Source organism: Trachinotus anak, unplaced genomic scaffold, assembly GCF_046630095.1.
Source record: "Trachinotus anak isolate AG129_WGS33_773 ecotype Australia unplaced genomic scaffold, CSIRO_AGI_Tana_v1 ptg000007l, whole genome shotgun sequence".
NCBI classification, from domain to species: domain Eukaryota; kingdom Metazoa; phylum Chordata; class Actinopteri; order Carangiformes; family Carangidae; genus Trachinotus; species Trachinotus anak.
Window position 1 is genome coordinate 20,406,538 of NW_027273858.1, and position 18,524 is coordinate 20,425,061.

The 18,524-nt window shown below is 43.5% G+C and overlaps 3 protein-coding genes across 3 annotated transcripts in view; all 3 read left to right on the forward strand.

Moving 5' to 3' along the window:
• The window catches only part of LOC139623236 (kinase non-catalytic C-lobe domain-containing protein 1), a 41,470-nt gene extending 31,535 nt beyond the window's left edge, over positions 1 to 9,935 (forward strand). Inside the window, exons 25-31 of the mRNA XM_071481292.1 lie at positions 74 to 280; positions 421 to 503; positions 2,105 to 2,258; positions 2,830 to 2,952; positions 3,325 to 3,384; positions 3,902 to 4,059; positions 7,011 to 9,935. Coding sequence (XP_071337393.1) covers positions 74 to 280; positions 421 to 503; positions 2,105 to 2,258; positions 2,830 to 2,952; positions 3,325 to 3,384; positions 3,902 to 4,059; positions 7,011 to 7,239 — 1,014 coding nt within the window. The 3' untranslated portion in view covers positions 7,240 to 9,935. The remainder of the gene's footprint in view (positions 1 to 73; positions 281 to 420; positions 504 to 2,104; positions 2,259 to 2,829; positions 2,953 to 3,324; positions 3,385 to 3,901; positions 4,060 to 7,010) is intronic.
• Positions 9,936 to 13,269: 3,334 nt separating this feature from the next.
• Positions 13,270 to 14,621, forward strand: vox (ventral homeobox). Its single transcript, XM_071481293.1, has 3 exons — positions 13,270 to 13,839; positions 13,928 to 14,160; positions 14,266 to 14,621. Exons 1-3 carry the CDS (start codon positions 13,569 to 13,571, stop codon positions 14,518 to 14,520), a joined length of 759 nt encoding a protein of 252 aa, XP_071337394.1. The 5' UTR covers positions 13,270 to 13,568; the 3' UTR covers positions 14,521 to 14,621.
• A 701-nt stretch (positions 14,622 to 15,322) lies between these two features.
• On the forward strand, positions 15,323 to 17,337 carry vent (ventral expressed homeobox). The gene is made up of 3 exons (XM_071481294.1): positions 15,323 to 16,448; positions 16,551 to 16,750; positions 16,921 to 17,337. Exons 1-3 carry the CDS (start codon positions 16,301 to 16,303, stop codon positions 17,152 to 17,154), a joined length of 582 nt encoding a protein of 193 aa, XP_071337395.1. The 5' UTR covers positions 15,323 to 16,300; the 3' UTR covers positions 17,155 to 17,337.
• Positions 17,338 to 18,524: the final 1,187 nt, after the last annotated feature.

Below are 18,524 nucleotides of genomic sequence, written 5' to 3' on the forward strand. Positions count from 1 at the left end.
TGAGCAAGAGTGCCTTCATGAAATACATAATAGCATTTCCCCAAATTCCTTAGTCTCTTTCTGAACTTTTCAGTGGAGGATCTCAAGAGTGGTGGAGCCCTCTGCTTCCTTGCCTAAAGAGAAGGCCTTCTCCATTGCAGCAGCTCTGCCTATGCCTTGCTACCCCTCCCTGGTGGACGACCTCTCCAACGTCTGCCTGCACAGTGAGGAGCGACTCCCGTTCAGCAAGAATGAATTCAGTGCACAGCACATAGCCCAACAGCTCACCCTCCTGCAGCAGGTAGACACATACCCTATGCATTCAGTACAGCACCATGCAGTAGTGTTGTTGTTGTCTCTTTAAAACACTAGAGGGAGACATTGCTCTATGAATGCATAGTGATGCTCTAATCAACCTGTGATTTACCTTCTGTAATGCAGGAAATGTTCCAGGGATGTCATCCAGTTCATTTCCTCAACTCCAGAGTACAAGGAGTCAGGGACAAAGTCTCCATCCCAAACAAGTGAGTGTAATGTTGTAGCTTTGAACACTGACTACTGACTTCACACTAGATACACATGGGTGACAATTGAAAGGAAAAAAAGAACATAGGACCTGGTCAGACCAGGTATTAACATCCATCTGCGGTGATCTGGTCACAAGTGGACAGCTCTAAGTTCAGGTGTGAACGCATGGTCCACATGTGGACACATTCTTCTAGCAGTGTGAACGTGAAAATGTCCTGGAACACAGCGAAGGACCAAAACTGACGTCCTCTACCACAGTGTGATTAGTCCCAACACAGTTTCATAATGAACCAAAAATATTTTACTATTACAAATAGATGAAACCTTATTCAGTGTAGATCTGTGAGCAGAGCAATGATTCACTCAGCCCCTCCTTACCGCTCTCTCTCTCTCTCTCTCTCTCTCTCTCTCTCTCACTCACACACCCACACACACATTGACCATGGACCTGTTGGAAAGGCTAAAAACAACAACATATACATGTTTATTTGCATATGGAGGGGGAAGTGAGATCTGATCGTAAGTGTCACTGGAGATGAATGTGGAGCTGCATCCTAATACCAGGTGTGAACTGACGTACTCAGAGCTGTCCACTTGAGATCGGATCACCTGAGCATGTTAATGCCAGGTCTGAGCAGGGCCATAGAGTCTTAAGCCTCTACACAGCCTGTTCAAGGCGGGAACGCTGCACCTTTATTCTGCCTCGTTGTTCTGTACGAACACAGAATGAGGAGCATTGTTGTTCCAGCAATAAGCTGACATAATGAGGGGTATTCTTAATGGCAATACAGCAGGATCTCCGTTGAAACAGGGCTTTAGTGAGGTGCTGAGCCACCACATGCTTCCACAACAGCTTCAGTCCTCGGCATAGATCATAAGTCTGTGCTACTTAAAATATATTTTCCCTCCTTGTGTTCTTGTGGTGGAGAGTCTGAGTCTGAGAGTGGTTCAGCTGGGTCGAGGCTTGGTGACTGTGAGGGCCACAGCATATGATTCTCATCATTTAAATAATCATCAGACACTCAGTGGTCCCATGTGATCTGTACAGAAGCTCTGTTAAAAATGTTTGTTAAGCCTCCCCACTCATTTCTTCAGTTTTTATTTTCTATCCATCTGCTTGTAGAGAGTCGACAAATATATGAAAATCAACAAGTAAAAGAACAAACAGTTAAATAAATTGAAGCTGTTTGATCATATTTGATTCATGATTCATAAACTAAACAGCTGTACACTGGTGCTGATGACATTTTCTTTCCTAAATCAAGTATGTTTATGTGTCTACATGTGATTCTCTTACAATATGTGAAAAATAGTGTTTCTTGAAGGAGTACAGCGAATTTATTTTTCAGTGTCATGTAGTTATATAAGCAATATCAGTAAATAGTAAAGACTTCCTTCACAGTTTACTGGAGCCTAAGGTGACATGTTGAACTGCTTGTTTTGTGAGGCCAACAGTTCAACACCCATAGATATAGAACTAGAAAAGAAGCATATCTCACATTTGAGAATCTGAAACCAGCAAATAATGAATTACCAAAGTTATCATTGTTTCTGTGTGAATTTATAGTATGGATGACTCTACATCTCCCTCCACTAGGAATGTGTCCCAGCACATGCAGCCAGCAGAGGGCAGCAGTCTGCTCCTGTGTGAGGGGACGCCGTCAGACAGCCACCTCCACCGGCTGCTCACATACGCCGACAGTGTCACTAATTGGATCTCCTCTGAAATGGTCATCTGTGACTCCGCCAAGGTGAGAGGAGACAGAACTCATATGTTACTGACAGCTAGGAACAGGAACCTGGAACAGTTCTTTATTAAACTGCTTCTTAAGCTGACACTTGTGTCTCAATGACAAAATAAACAATAATTATTATTATTATTATTATGGATGTTTTTTTTTCCTTCAGCTACTTCCTCCTACTTTCATATAGACACTCATTCAATCTTGAAAACGCTCAGCTCATTTGCATCCATTCAAATGTGTCATATGTTTCAACTGCTGTCGTCTTTCACCCGTCAGCCGACAGTCCAACTGTTTTCAGTGCTCAAAATTAAAATGGGCACATTTGAACCTGCTTTTTAACTTCAGTTTTCTTCATAAAATGCATCCTTTCCTTGTCAAATGGAAAAATAATCAGCAGTAGCAGTAATGAAAATGTAAAACAGTCCACAATATTAATATAGACTATACATCGTATTTTTCCAGTGGACTTATTTCATTATGCAACCTGCAAGAAAAGCATACCAGCATAAAGAGCCACTAGGTTTTTGCATTTTGCCTTGTTTAGCATTTTTTCTCCGTTTTTTTTTTTTTTTTGCAGACACAAGTTGCTTTGCTGACCAAGTATCTGTGGATAGGAAAACACTGCTATGAGTCAAGGAACTTCGCCACAGCCATGCAGGTCCTCAGAGGTCTGGAGAACGTGACTGTCAAGCAATTACCAGTGAGGCTGCATCTCATAAATTACTCTTCAAACAGATTCAGAGTTTGTGTAATAAGTCAGATGCCCTCCAGCTAAGTGTTTTCTTCTGCTGTGAAAGGAGTTGGTTGGTGTTTAATTAGTTTCTCAAATGAGAAATTAGCATTAATGTATTCAGATGTGACGTAGACAGTGAGGAAGAACATGGCCCAGGAAAAGGAGTAATTAAAAACCTCACAATTAAAAGACAGCAGCGTTGAGACAGTACAAGAAATTCCCATATTGTAATCTAAAGGCAGGATATAGTCACTGACTCTGGTGTTGCACTGAAGCCACACTTTCCTTCGTCTTCATTTTGGAGCTACTAAATAAAACTTCCTCATCTCTCGCCAACAGGCTTGGAAACATCTGTCTTCCAAGGTGTTTGAGATCCTGGAGGAGCTGCGAGCGGTGCAGGTGTGTGTGTGTGTGTGTGTGTGTGTGTGTGTGTGTGTGTGTGTGTGTGTGTGTGTGTGTGTGTGTGTGTGTGTGTGTGTGTGTGTGTGTGTGCGCGTGTGTTTGAGCAAGCGCACACTTGTGCTGTTTGTAACTGAAGCCTAGGCTGGTCACATATTGTGAAACTGGGCTGCAGGGCAAACAGATCAATAGAAAAACAGCTTCAAGCAAACCCGCCTGTGTGCTGAGAGCTTACAGCTGGCTCTGCTTCTGAAAGTTATCCTCAAAAGAAGCTGATGCATCAAACAACAGACACTGCTCTTTTCCCAGCTTTGCTGTTTAGCTGTCGTGAAAACAAATTGTCTGCTCTCTCGGTTCTGAAATGTAAAGAGGTTAAATTCGTTGAAATATGACACCGCTGCATTTGGTGTGCTTATTACTGCATCAAGCACCTTTGGCTTAATTGGGATATTTTTTAATTTTCTGTTCCAGCAAGAAGTAATGAATTTACTGTGCGGGTAAACGGCTCTGTCCTCAGGTGTTTCTGAAGAGTGACGACCTGTGTCTGATGGGGGGAGAGCACTCGAGGAGGAGGCCCACCCTGCCGTCGGTGAACATCCTGGCCATGCACGTCCAGCAGCTGGAGATCGGAGCCTTCACGCTCACAACTGGAGCCTACAAATGGACCAAGCTCAGGTGAGGGAAAATAAATCCAGATCTGTAATAAGCTGCTGGCTATAATGAGCAGAAGCCCAGATGAGTTCACTCTGTAAAAACCACACGTTCACATGTGCGTGTTCACCTGACACCACCACATTACAGCAGATATAAGAGTAAAAAGACCATCTTTGACACAGTTGTCAATGATGTTCGTTTCAGTTGGCTAACTTGGTCTTGTAGCAACACTTGAATGTTTCTATTGTGAAAAAGAACACAAAAAAATACAATAACCTTATTTAGTTAATAAGAATTGTATTCTGACTGTATCCCCTCTGATCTGTCTGGAAGAAGACAGAGAAGACAGCTAACTGTTGATTTCCACATCAAATTCATGAATTCTGAATCAGACATTCTCACAAAGTATCACTAAACTAGCTTAAATTTCCATTTTTCAAATTACATTATTGATAATATAAGAATTATTAAAAGGCAAGTATATTTATATAGCAAAATTCAGACACAAGGCAATTCATTATTAAAAACAATTAAAAACAATACAAATAATTTTGAATACATTTAAAAAAAAGTTTGAATAAGTCATTTTAAAAGAAGTGCTGCAGTGATAAAAGGCATTAAAAACAAGTGAATGCACAAGATTAAAAACATGTTACATGTGTGACTTATTGGTAAGTTACAGTAAATAGTCATGTTTTAAGCCCTGATGTAAATGAGCAGGCAGCTTCAGTAGAACTCAGGTGTTCAGGAAGTTTGTTCCACAGATGAGGAGCAGAGAATCAAAAGCTGCTTCACTTGGCTTGGTTCTGATTCTGGGAACACTGAGTAAACCTGTCCCAGATCACCTGAGGGGTCTGGATGCTTCATAGACCAGACCATTTATTCATAGACAAGTACTTTAGGGACTTTAAAATTTAGAATTTAAAAAGTCATTTAAATTTCTCCTTTTAAAAATCTAATGTTGAGCATTTCTTAATTGATATCATTTGCTGAAAGATCCACTCTGGGTTTGTTGTAAAAAATATAAAAACTGCTTTGCTCATTGCAATTTGTCTCATTTGATGGTTTTCATAAAAGTTCAATAAACTTTAAAACATTTTTAAAAGCAAATAAAAATCTACAATATATGAAGTTGCAAATATTTTTTTTAGAGACAAGATGTCTGTACTTCACCAAATACGAATTTTTCAGTGTGAAAGTTTCTAATTTCCACATATTGGAACAAAGACGGGCTTCAAAACTAGTTGTGATATCACAAAATCCTGCTCTTATGTACACAACTGAGATTTAAGGTGAGCATGGACCTCCCTCCTTCAGCAGAGGAAGGTGAAAACAGCCTTCTAGTGTTAAACTCTGCACTTATGCACATGATTTCTGCACTGCGAAGCTTAAACACGTAAGTGAAAAAAAAAACAAACTGCACACATATTTGGATGGACAAGGACTTTTATCACTATTAAGGTTTGGAATAAGCGACATAATTTATACATAGTCATGGAAACCTACAGTGTTGTTTATATCCAATTTATGGAACTTTATACAGACATGAGATGGTATGAAAATTAGTCTTCCCTCAGACAAGTGTGGAAAATCTTTTTGCTTCACAATAAAGTTGTAAATAAATAAAGATAAAAATAAAAATAAAATAAAGATACTAAAAATTAAGAAAATCCTGCATACTCCATTAGTGAAGTGAGTCCAGCATGCAGTCTGTTTTGGATGAAGAAATGCTGTTAATTAGCTCACATTTGAAGGGACATTCTACATCTCACCATGACTGTAACATATAATAGATCTTAATTTAATCCTCTCTTTTCCAGGAGAGGCCTGTGTACCAGAAAATAAGCAGCATGACAAAATGCACATTTATGCTGCAGCACAAAGCAGTGATTAGTGCTCAAGAATAATGTTTTAAAATCTATAAATGTAAAACTGTGAGGAGCACAACCAGCAAACCAGTTTTTCCTAGTTCTGTTTGAACAAGTGGTACAAAGTGAAAAGTGATCTGGATTTATGCGATGTGAGATCTTAAATAATCTGCAACATGTCTAGCTGATGACATGTGCACTACATTTCACCTGCACAGGAAAGGGTCTGTGCGGGTGAAATATTGTGCAGCATGTCTATCTGATCATGGGTCTGTGTGGGTGAAATGGTCTAATTAGTGCTTTTAATACAAACTGAAATGTTTGTAAAACTGTCAGGGAAGAAAGTCTGCATGTCTTCCTGATGTGACACAACTTAACGCTCCGTGTCATGTTGAGAAACAGAGTGAGTAGATGCCCTGTTGCAACAAAACATCCATGCTGCAAAGAGCCCAGCTCCACCTTCCTGTGTCACTGCAACCACGCTGGAACTGCAAGCTGGAATTTGCAGTAATTATGTTAGAGGTGGGATGTTAGTGAAGGTTGCACACAGCCAGTCAAATTAGCCTGATATTTATCCTTGTAGTCACTGTCATTAACTGAAAATTAGCTCTCAACCCACACACTGAGTATCCATCTATGACAAAGTCGGCCAACTCGCTACGAGGACGCATTTTTCTCTGTCCTTCTCCTTCACTCCAATATGGCTGACCAGATGCTGAGGTCACAACGAGTGGCGGTTGGATGGTAATGGCACAGCTGCTGAATTTGGGTAGTTGGTAGGGGTGCCAGTGTTGCACCAGATGGCGCCCGTGGGATGGGGTTTGATTGGAAAAGAGGTTTCGGGCCAGATGCTGAGAGGAGGCTGGGTGTCGCCAGATGCTGGGGTCAGGAGATCTATCAGGGAACGGCAGAGACACAGCTGTTGAGTGTGGACCCTGGGTTATCCCCGCTCGCTCCAAATCAGGTCGCAGACAAAGCTGATGATGATGCTGAAAGAAAGAATAATCACCTAGATGTATACTTTTCTTCTTCTTCATGTTTTTTACTTTAAACCTTTGGTCTTTTGCTCCATCTTCTCATCCTCTGTTTCATATGTGGTTCTAGGCGCATAGCAAAGGTTGTGAGTCAGGTCCACGCCTTCCAGGAGGCAGCATACTCCTACAGCCCCGACCGGGATCTGCAGGCCTACCTTCGGCGCCGCATCGCCCGGCTCGCCGCCTCTGACATCCACCTCTTGGCCTCCGACAATGATGCCAACTTCCAGCAGTCCAGCGAGCGACAAACGCGGAGAATCCAGGACACGCTGAGGAGGGTAAAGGCCACCTTCCAGTGAGTCGCTGCCCCAGCCACATCTCACACAGCCCTGGAGTGAGTCACCACCAACAGGCCAAGGCCCAACCCTCAGATGCCTCTGTTGCCCTGGCAACAGAGCCTTGTAGACTGGAAAACATTTTCTGCTGTGGTATGTTCACTCTGTTGTCAAACGTCCCCTAACTTCAGTCAGTAAAATCAGTTTAGACTCCCAGGCAAACTTTATTTATAACTCACACCAGGTAGATAACACAGGTTCTGCTGTCGGTCACGCATCTTGTTTGGTTCTGACATCTGACATCTGCATTTTCATTTTACAAAAGTACTGGGTGATGTTTGTAATTTGCAATATTTTCTCCTCAGCTCATACTCTGATGTTTGTTATCTTTATTTGTGAACTGACCCTGTAATTTAGCTCTTAAGGCCTCCATATAATCAGACATGGACTGAACATGCAAAGAATGCAGAACACATTTCCAACATAAAGGCGGGCAAAGGGGGAAGCAGGGCCTGAGAACGCCAGGGGGCCCCTGAACGCCACAGGTTCACTGTGTAGCAACATGGTAATGAGATCAATTGTGGCTTAGTTTAGGAAAATGCACCAATGAAGCACAACATAAACTGACGTGACGGTGGCCTTAAGGTGAAATCCTCCTTTTTCAGCCACACTGGGAATGGTGGTGTTAGTCTGTCAGCTGGTCTTTTTTTTTCTTTCTTTTTCTTTTGTAGTCCTATTTTAGTTTTTTCAGCTTCTCCCCGGACTGTCAGATGAATGTTTAGTTTGCTCAGCAGAGACAACATTTTCAGGTAAAATTTGTCATTGCAGGTCACCATCTCAAATTCCCTCTGGATGTTGTCCTCATCAAAAAGCCTGGACTTTGTCATCACTCCAGCATTCCTAAAATGTTGGTCAGCTGTTGGTCACAGTTTCAGTGAACTACCAGCAAAAAACAGTGTGTTTACAGTTTCCAGTGGAAACAGGGCTATAGAGAGGGGTGACACACAATCTTCATCATTAAAATATGGGGATAATGGTGCACACCCTAAGTTGCTCCAGGAGAAAATTCATAGTGACAGAAGTAGTTGTGCAACAAAAGGCTAAAGTGATAGTTCAGGTCAGTTGTTGTGGGGTTGTGTGGACAGTTGTGCATAGTCAGTGTGTTACCTGCGGTAGATTCAGGTCAGTGCGCTGCCAGTTCAGAGAGGCAGCAGAGAGCACCGGCACACTAGCAGAGCGATGTGCTGCTGTGCACAGGGCCAGCAGAAAAAAATCTGTTTTTGACATTTTTAAAAGACGCCCACCGAGACAATCCAAAATCTGTCAAAACGTGCACTTCATTTAGAATATTTTCAGCGCTTTATCTTCCCATCAAAACAAAGTGAAGTTTAGCTCTTTCTGACTCACTCAGCTGACCTGCGGATGTGGTGACACAGAGCTTATGTGCAGGAGTACGGTCGTTCAGCGGTTGAGAGAATGTGGTACCAAAGGAAAGTGGGAAGATAAGGATACAAATATTAATCAAAATATTCTAAATGAAGCGCACATTTCAATGGATATTGGATTGTTTCAGTGGCTTGGTTCTCTGGCATGATGGCTTACAGCTGAAACACGTTTGTTGATTGCCCCATATTAAATATCAAGACTATTCGAGTGTCAGTGTTGGCATCTTCTTTACCTTGTTGACTCAGCTGCGACTGTGCACCTGATACAGTAGCCTACCCAGGATTTGGAGTTTTGTGCGCTGCCACTGTTTTTTCCTTCAACACACTGACTGTGCTTAACTATCTCACACAAACCGAGCTATCGCCTTAAGTTCAAACCAGGGGTCTTTGGCACCTCCACGCTGGCCAATGACTGCGAGAAGTGGGCATGAATGTTGGATTATCCACTTCACAGAAGTTGTCAGACACAGCTCCCCAATTCTGACGTTGCAAAGATGTGGAGGGAAGGAGTTTCCGACACTGTTCAACCATCTGTCAGCCAGTTCTGATGAAGTATACTGGCGCCAGCTGTGTCTAATGGTTTTATGTCAAGATCTAATTTTCAAACCATCCTCATTTCAGCTGACATTGTACTTGCAAGGTGCATATTCCTAAATTAGATCATATTCTATTAACTCATCACACAGCAAACTGGGAAATGTGTGTGAATAATGTGCACAGTGCACACATAGTGGAGGAAGTGGGGGGTGAATAGGAGCCCAGCTACTAATTTCTGCCCCGGGTCCCCTGGCAGGTTAATCCAGCCTTGTCAAACATTCAGATAAAATCTCTTGGATGTTGCTGAATTGTGTTTGACTTGTAGGAAACAAGACAACATAATGCAGAATGTTTGTTTGTTTTTTACCAATTAGGACTTTACCAAATGAGATTTATATGACTAGATTGGTAAATTAATATCTGATATTAATTCCATTTAAACAGCACAATGTGAAATAATTGCATTTATTATCAATAATGTGTTGTGAAAGGTAAAAGTTAGACAAGCTTACCGTCATGACAGTACCTCACCATTACAGAGAAAATGATAGAACATAATGAGATGTCAGTGTGCAGGATGTTATATGAGGAGTGAAGCTGAGTCTGTGTCTATTTTTCTATTTTCCCACCGCTCTCTCTCCTCCATGGTTTTCTGCCCTGAAACACACCGTGGAGATGGAATGTGACGTGCTCTGAAGATTTGCTTAATTTAGCCAAATAAATGAGATTTTATAAGCCCTCTCTTGCCAAAGCGTATTATTGTCAGACAATATCCGTGATAGAATGACTGCATGGCAGGTTACAGCCCTGTTACATCTGTCAGGGGCTGTAGGAGGTGGTGGGAGAGCTGTGGCTCAGGTTTCTCCCCTCATATTAGGTTTTACACTGTGTGGCAATGACATCATAGTAAACTTATTGTGCTTTCTGGCATTTCTTCTTTTTGAATGTCACTCTAGGATTTTCTGTGGTAGAATGGCTACATCATATTTAAGCAGGTATTCAAGACCAGACCACAAGGATTTGTCAGAATATATGGACACATGCATGAGTTTATCCAGGCAAGTTTAACCTTTGTGTTTTGTTGACATTGGCATCACTTTCTCATTGTTTGGGGTCCTATAGGTACCACTGATGTATGTGTAAAAATAATAATCACAACTGACAAATTAGCATTTCTTTTTTCTGTGGCCTCTTTAAAAAAAAGTCCATCATGTAGAAAAGTATTTAAGTGGTGAAACTTAAACTGGGCTCACACATGAAGGGGACTAAATGTGACCATAAAGCAATAACTATGTTTACAGACCCCAAACAGAAAAGTGTCATTTTCTGTGACATGACATCACTCAAAAAATCAGGTTTATATGAGGTTTATTTATTCTCTAAAATATAGAAAAAGTCATGACGTATCAAGATGATACATGATGTTGAATATGCTCCGAATATGCTGCCCCCTAGAATCAGATCCTCGTCTGGTGGTCCAGACTTTGGTCCTGCTCTCTGGAACAAGCTGCTGCTGACTTGAGGTCCAAGTCAGTTATGAGGTACTTTGTCCATTAAGAGTTTATGTTATGTTTTTGTTTCATTTAATAAAATATGCTTTGTAGGCTACTTCACATTCTCTCTGCCTTAACCCAAAACAACATTAAATGCTATTCACACATTTATGCATCAGCCATAATAATCCAGTAATAGACTGTGATGTAACCGTGACAGGGTTGTTGTGCAGCCTAATGAGTCTGCAAACACTTCATAGGCTACTTCTTGTAGACTACATCATGATATAACTTTACCTAAGAACGAATATGAATGCAGGGCTTCTCTTTGTAAAAGTGTTGTATTTTTAGGTACTGGTGTAAATGATCTGAAGAGTTCTTACACCCCTGATCTCCAGCACTGCTGAATTTCAAAATAAAAGTAAAAATTGTGCCCCTTCCACACATTATAGTCATATTAGCTGCTGGAAGATTTGCTCTGTCCAGGCCAGAGCTCCTGTAAAAATGAGAAAACAATGAGTGCAGACAGAGCCCATGAGGGGCAGAGCTGAGGAAACAGGCGCAGTGTGAGGGAGGCGTCCCGGGCGCTTTTTATTGTTATCTACCCGGATCAGGACGCATCTTCAAAGCTGCGCAGATAAAGAGCTCCAAAAGGCTGAAGGGACTCCTGCCTTCACAGCGACAGATCACCGATAAAGGAGACAACTAGGCCCAGCCTCTTATCTGCATTGTCATATAACTAAACGATCAGTTTAGCGGCATTGTCCCTGGGCTGCTGCCCGCAGAGAGCTCTCAGGGGAGGGCCGCACACCCCACAGGTTAGGCGCTGCCTGATGGAGAGCTGGGTCTCGGTTCATCTGGCGCATAATAGATGTGATGTGATACTGTGGGTCATCATGTTGACGGGTTACGGAGAGCAGAGAGGACTGATCATTGCAGCCAATGAAACGTGCTGGTTAGTAATTGTCAGTTTGCAGTGACCTTGTACCTGTGGGCCCGTGATCAGTGTGAAGTATGTGGAGCAGCAGTTTGAGGATTCCCGGGGTCTTTTCTGCGGGCTTGTCTGCGCTCTCAGGGTTTCTCCAGCTTCCTCGCAGCTTGTTTTAGCATATTTACATTTGAACGGGCCGACAATCAACTGTAATTGTGTTGCTACTGTAATGCCTTTGATCTGTAATGTTTGAAGCGCCTGTGCCAAACGCTGGCTCTTGGGTCGCTGGCGCCAGCAGCTCCCCGGGGTATCAAAGACACGTCAATGAGAAACCATTGGAGGACTGGGAGACTGGGTATGAGCCCCCACCTGATGAAACTGTGAGGTGAAGTTTTCACAGGCCGGATTTGTTTTTGGTTTTGTGAGGCTGCAGCGTGGAGAGTGTCACCGTCGCTTTATAAGTGGCTCTAAAGCTGGGCTTGGCAACCACAATCACTTTCCTTATTACAGTCCATTTCCCTTTTGGTCACTGTTAAATCTCTGTAATAGACCCATTGTTTACAAGATAGACACTTCAGTCAGAACTGTAGCCTGTGTTTTGAAACAGGATCAGCCAAAACCAGAGGCCAAATGACAGATCTGTGCTGAGGAAGACTCATTTCAGGAGCCTACAGCAGAACGACTTTGTTTAGTCCCCGTGTATCCCCTGTGTTCCTGCACTGAACCAGAAAATATTAAAAGAAAAGTCACTTTTAATCCGTGGCTCACTGTGATAAGGATTAAGGAGCTGCTACATTTTTGGAACTGCAAGTACAAGTGCAGCATTTCAATTTTTTACTTAAGTAAAATTGCACTGGAAGTACTGTACTGGAAACAAATAGTGTGTTTGATACTGAAAGTACTCACCATGCAGAATAGCTCTTGTCAGTGTCACATATTATATAATTGGATCACTGATGTGTTCATAAGCTGTATTTTAAGTTGAAGTTGGTGGAGCTAATTTATATACAGTAGATTAGAGTAGTATAATCACTTCCCACTACCCATGCAAAACCTTATCTGAAAAGTAACTATAGCAGCTCAAGGTGAAATAAAAGAGGAGATTAATATTAGCTCCTGAAATGTAGTAAAGTAGATGTATAAAGTAGAAGGCTAGAACATAGAAATACTCAAGTAAAGTACATTCATCTCAAATTTGTATTTAAATACAGTACTGGAGTAAAAGTTACCACCACTGAATAATTATTCAAATTTGTTGACTTGTTATAATTGTGTCCTTGTGGCTTCTGAACCTCCAGCTCCTGACTGATTTACCAAAAAAAAAACTTTTCTCACTCACAAACAGTCACATCACAGACCTCAAATAGACACATTTTGACAACTAAAGCACATACATATCAGTGATTGCCATATGAGAAAATGGGACTGTATTGGAGAAGTGATGTAAGAGTGAGGGGAGCTATAGCAAATTAAAGCATTTGAACTCCCAGGGAACTTGTATCAGGACAAACCATTTCACTGGGACCCAAGTGGACCTGTGCAAACACCTTATCTTTTCATCAGCATCATTCATTGCATCCTTGTTAAATTAGGCATCCCTGTGGCAGAGGATTGTTTGAAAGAGCCAGGCCCGGTCACTGCCCGGGATACAGCTGTTTGTGCGGGGCACCCAGTTTCAGCCAGGGCGGACAAATGTATGAGCTCAGGGGGATTCTCACAGACTCAGCGGCGCCAGGTCCGCACACACTCACAGGATATGTAAAGACTTCAATAACGAGCCATTAACCCCTAATCATCTGGACCGATCGGGCGTTAACAAGGACCTCTACATATGCAAATTGCGGTGAGCGCCGGGGCCCTATAAAAGCTGACCCTGGGCAGGAGCCGCTACCCCACTCTCCCTCTGACATTAGGTGGACTAACAGGTCACTGAGCAGAACTACAAACATGGTGAAGTACTTTTCTGTGGACTGGCTGGCCCAGAGCCATCACACCACCACGCCGACCGAGGACCACGGAGCTGGCATGGATTCTACCCCGACCTGCAGACCTCACATCCCCTGCGTGGTGCAGCCGCGTCCCCCGACTTTTGGCAAGGGATACCTGCAGCCGAAACCTAAACCATCAAATCCCGTTGAGCACACGGAGCCGGTGGAGATCAGCAGGCCTCTGGATTCCAGCCTGTCGCCTTCGCATTCAACCAACTGCGCCTCACCAAGTAAGTAGCACACAACTCCTAACTTTGAACCAACTGTTCAGTCCTGACGCAGGAGCAGCGTTTCTAACCAGACCTGTCCTGTCTTCAGTTTCAGAGGTCAGCGGGTACTCCTCCGGGTATGAGAGCGAAGCAGCGTCCTACGAGAGCCTGTCTGTGGATGAAGGAAGCGAGGGGGAGAGAGACGGAGCCCAGCGCCGCGTACGCACCAAGTTCACCCCCGAGCAGATCAGCAAACTGGAGAAGATCTTCGACAAGCACAAATACCTGGACGCTGGAGAGAGGACGAAGACAGCGCAGAAGCTGAACCTCACAGAAACTCAGGTAAGACGCGGTTTCCAATGCAATCAAAGCCATTTAATACACAGAATTTAAAACCCGAGTCTGCGCAGTCCTTTGGATACTGACTTTATGTTTGCTCTCTCTCAGGTGAGGACCTGGTTTCAGAACAGGAGGATGAAGCTGAAACGGGAGGTGCAGGACTACCTTGCTCCCCAAGTCCCATCGGTGATGTTCCAGCCTCTGCCCCCAGTTCAGTACCACGGCATGACCGGACAGAGACCCCACTACCCCGTGGCTGGCCCGGCCTTTTACCCGCTCCCCGTCCCGCAGATGGTCCTCCAACGACCGATGCCCCCTCACCGCCCCCCTCATGCCATGATCCACAAACCTCACTTCTACTGACAAACTGTCAACCAAAGACTTTTCCCACTGAGACACTTAGAATTAAAGAAGTGCAATCCAGAGATGTTTTATTTAAAGGCTGTATATGATTCACAGAAATGTCTATTTATCTCTAAATAAATAATCTTCTATACTAAAGCACTGGACTCTGTATTGTATTGCTTCACACATCATTTAAGATAGAGCTGGTGTTATCTTTATGGTGGGATTAGTTCAACATGGACGGATCAGTGTGTCTGTCATCTTTAGAGGGGCGGAGGTTGGAAGACAGAGCTGATAAAGATGGCAGCTGGACATCTAAAGCTAAAGACTCTTATCACAGCTCATTGTATGGATCTCCTGATTTGATTCTCTTATAATGTCATGAAGATATGAGGCTGAGCCGAATCAGACAAAACCTTATAAACAGATCATGATAAACGAAATCACTTTGGATGGTGCATTTTTCACTGCCATGTTGCAGACAGTGACGTTACTCCTGATGAGAGGCTCTTGCAGACATTGCGTTGGGTGGGTTTTCCGCCTCACCTGTCAACAAAGGAGTGACCATATGCTCTGCTTTCATATGCCTTGTTTGTCCTCATCTCTGCACTTCAAACGCCAGCTAACGGAGAGATCATGGTCAACAATTAGTCCTAATTAAGCCGCTCATTGATGGGTTTGCACTTACTGCAGGAGCCCCGCGGCCTGGCTCCAGAGAGTCTGGGCTTTTGTGTGGTCAACGAATCTGATCTCCGGGTTTGAAGTCTGAAGCCTGAGGTTAAAACCTGATTATGTGATGAGCTTCGGAGATAGCAAACTGGATTCACAGCAATGTCCACATAATGAAAAGCTCATAAATAGAGAGCTGTAGACCATTTTATTCCGCGATTACTTGACCTAAGACATTGTTTTAAATGTTTTAATATTTTCAGTTAAAATGCAAAGAATCGGTAGCATAGACCTCCACGTAACACAACTTTACTGTAAATGGTATATTTTTTGAATTGAGTTTGGTTGAAAACAGTATTTATATCATTGTGGTTACCTGGGATATTGGCTTTGAAGGTGCCCGGTTCAGCAAACGTCTCATTCAAATAGGGCAGCAAAGATCAAACGGAACCTTCTCACTTTCTGTCACACCCGCCCCGTCCCAGCGTAACAAAGACTTCATCACCGGGATGCCTGATGCGCAGACAGCTGGGCGCTTCTGCCTGTTCCAGCCTGGAAATGTCTCTACATTAGCAACAGGATTCAGGATGTCACAGTGCTTCAGACTTTTATAAGTGAAATGCTTTTTAAAAAATCGGGCAATCTCCAATGACTTAGTGCTTAGACAATAAATACCCGGTTGTCTAACATAGAGTGTCATTTTATGGACCAAAGAATATTTTGAGTTAGGTATTTGAAGGAAAAAGTCAGAGTAGGAGCAGAAGCCTCCTGTAACCAGTTCTTTAACAGGGCTATAGCTGACGTTGAGTTGACCGTCTTGTATTCAGTGACGGATATAGCCCTGAATCACCTTATGCAGGGATCTTTTCGTCTGAGATGCCAGCTAACTGATACTCAGACTTACTGGCGCCGGGGAGCCTCCAGCCAGCCGTGAACGTGAGAAAAACCACAACCCAGCCTCTATTAACCTCAATTACAACCACCATCCAGTTTCTATCGTTCCGCCGAGAAGCCTTTGCATATGCAAATAAAGAAGTGTGCCCCTCCTATATAGCCCAGCGGCCAAGAGTCTCCCGAGAGGCAGCAACACTGACCCGCGCACACCTTGAGATCACAGTTTGACTGAGACATGGCAAACTTCTCGATCGAGTGGCTTTCCAGAAGTTATTATGAGGAGACTAAGGCTGAGGGCGCTGCGCTTCACTCCAAGGTCCACAGTGAAATGGAGGAATTTACAAAGGAATCAAGAAGCCAATTCTCTCCGACCTCTCCAAACAGTAAGTTCATCGATACGCTTTGTCTTCAGAGCTGAGATCGACGGACCTCAGTGTATAAAGCTCTTTGACAGAGTCGATTAAATGCTCTGCTCTTACTTCCAGACAGCTGTGGTTACACTTCGGGGTCTGAGAGCGAGGTGGCCGATGACAGCGAGGAGGAAGCCACCCAGCAAAGACGGATGAGGACCAAGTTCACCTCCGAGCAAATCAGGAAACTGGAGAACACCTTCAGCAAGCACAAATACCTGGGTGCTACCCAGAGGAGAAAGTTTGCTGAGAAGCTGAACCTCTCCGAAACTCAGGTGGGTTTGAGGCAGTGGTTTCAGGGGTATTAAGGCCCCTAGAAACATAACAGGGGTCGCTATGTGGCTATATGAAAGACTGTGGCTCCTGGATGGTCTTTTAACCTCAATAAAATCATTATAATTCATAACTGTGCACATTAGCTGATCACTGCTCTTGTATTTTCCAGGTGAAAACGTGGTTCCAGAACAGGAGAATGAAGCTGAAACGGGAGGTTCAGGATCTGCGCCCCGAGTTTCTGTCGGTCCCGGCGGCGCTGCTGCCTCCTCTGCTGTTTCAGCACCACGTCCTGAGCGGACAGCTCCGCGCCGGCGGCGGCTTCTGCCCGCAGCTGCAGCCGCTCCACAGGCCGGCCCCGCCCGCTCCCCTGCACCCGGCCGTCCTGCCTCCACACTTCTACTGAACTCTCCCACATCGTCCAACCGGATTCCTGTCTAGAATCTAGATATTTCCCCATTGCTCTCTCTAAAAGAGGGGTTGTGTATAGGATTGCTTTTTATATGTCTGAAGCACTATGGATGTAACTTGTATGTAATATTAAAATAACGTAAATGTATTTACTGCAAATGTTCTCTTTTATATCACAAATAAAACTGAATTAAAGACTATAAACTGCCTCAACACGTCTTTGTCTTTCAGTCAGAATTGTTTGGAATGCTGCCAATATGTTCTCTAGCTCTCTATTGGTAGTCTATTCAATATGCATACTTAAACAACCATAGGAACCAGTTTTATTCGTGGATTTTGCAGCTTTAAAATAACCATGAAGGAAATAGCTGCACAAATCCCATAATAATTAGTATAAAAAATGCAGAAGTGAAATCACATGAGTAACTAGAAGGGCAGCGAGGCAGACCTCCGCCAAGGCCAATGTCAAACAACATAAACCAAAAAAAAAATCAAATTCACAGTTAATGATCCGGATCTGTCCCAAATTTAACAGGCTGTTCCCTGGGCCCTGCCCCACCCCTCCACTGAGTTCGGTGCAAATCGGTTCAGTACCTTTTGCGCACTCCTGCTGCAAAATAAAGTAAATAATAAAAACATAACACTCGGTGAATAGCAAGGCCACAGAATCGACAGCCTTTGCTAAATCAGGGGATCCAGTGTGTTGCCATCTGTTGTAACATTCATGTTACCTTTAACACAAGGAACAAATGGTGCAGTCTAAGTGTTCCTCTTTTCACCATATTGTGACCATGTTGGGGTCTTTCCGTCTCTCCCTCCCTCTCTTTCTTTGAAGAAACTTCATAGTTTCCATGGGGAATCACTGCCAAAGAAGTGACCAGTTTCCTCCCACTCAGGCCGCTTATTGGCTGGAATATCTATTGCAGTATATCATGCAAAACCCCGCACAGAACCACTTAGAGCAGTGTAACAGGCCCTGGCCAGCTTGTCTCTCTCTTAGTCATATTTAGCGGTTAAAAAGATGCTGTCTGTTGCTGCTGCGGGCAAATATTTTCCTTTGGTCCCTTGGCATGGCTGCAAGCTGTGAACGCCCTCCGCTCGATGTAGTGTTGCATCTTCAAAGGGACATCAAAGCGGAGGTAACTGGCAGATCATTGAGATCCATTGAGCTCTATTGTCTCCCCGATTGAACAATTCGCACTTACTTGAAAGGGCGCGTAGGGACGGCGCCCTCCAGTCTGCTCAAGGTGTGTATTGCCTCACATTGAAGTCATTAGGCGGCTGCAGCTAAATAGGTGACCGATGGAGTGACTCTGTCATAAAGTGGCTATATGCCTTGTTCACTTATGATTTGCAGGTTCAGAA

What these genes read in the sequence shown, in the direction of transcription:
- vox (XM_071481293.1), top strand. Translation starts at nt 13,569, where the DNA reads ATGGTGAAGTACTTTTCTGTGGACTGGCTGGCCCAGAGCCATCACACC. An exon ending in AACCAACTGCGCCTCACCAA is followed by an intron (nt 13,840 to 13,927) that starts GTAAGTAGCACA and finishes TCCTGTCTTCAG; the next exon opens with TTTCAGAGGTCAGCGGGTAC. An exon ending in TGAACCTCACAGAAACTCAG is followed by an intron (nt 14,161 to 14,265) that starts GTAAGACGCGGT and finishes GCTCTCTCTCAG; the next exon opens with GTGAGGACCTGGTTTCAGAA.
- vent (XM_071481294.1), top strand. Translation starts at nt 16,301, where the DNA reads ATGGCAAACTTCTCGATCGAGTGGCTTTCCAGAAGTTATTATGAGGAG. An exon ending in CTCTCCGACCTCTCCAAACA is followed by an intron (nt 16,449 to 16,550) that starts GTAAGTTCATCG and finishes TCTTACTTCCAG; the next exon opens with ACAGCTGTGGTTACACTTCG. An exon ending in TGAACCTCTCCGAAACTCAG is followed by an intron (nt 16,751 to 16,920) that starts GTGGGTTTGAGG and finishes TGTATTTTCCAG; the next exon opens with GTGAAAACGTGGTTCCAGAA.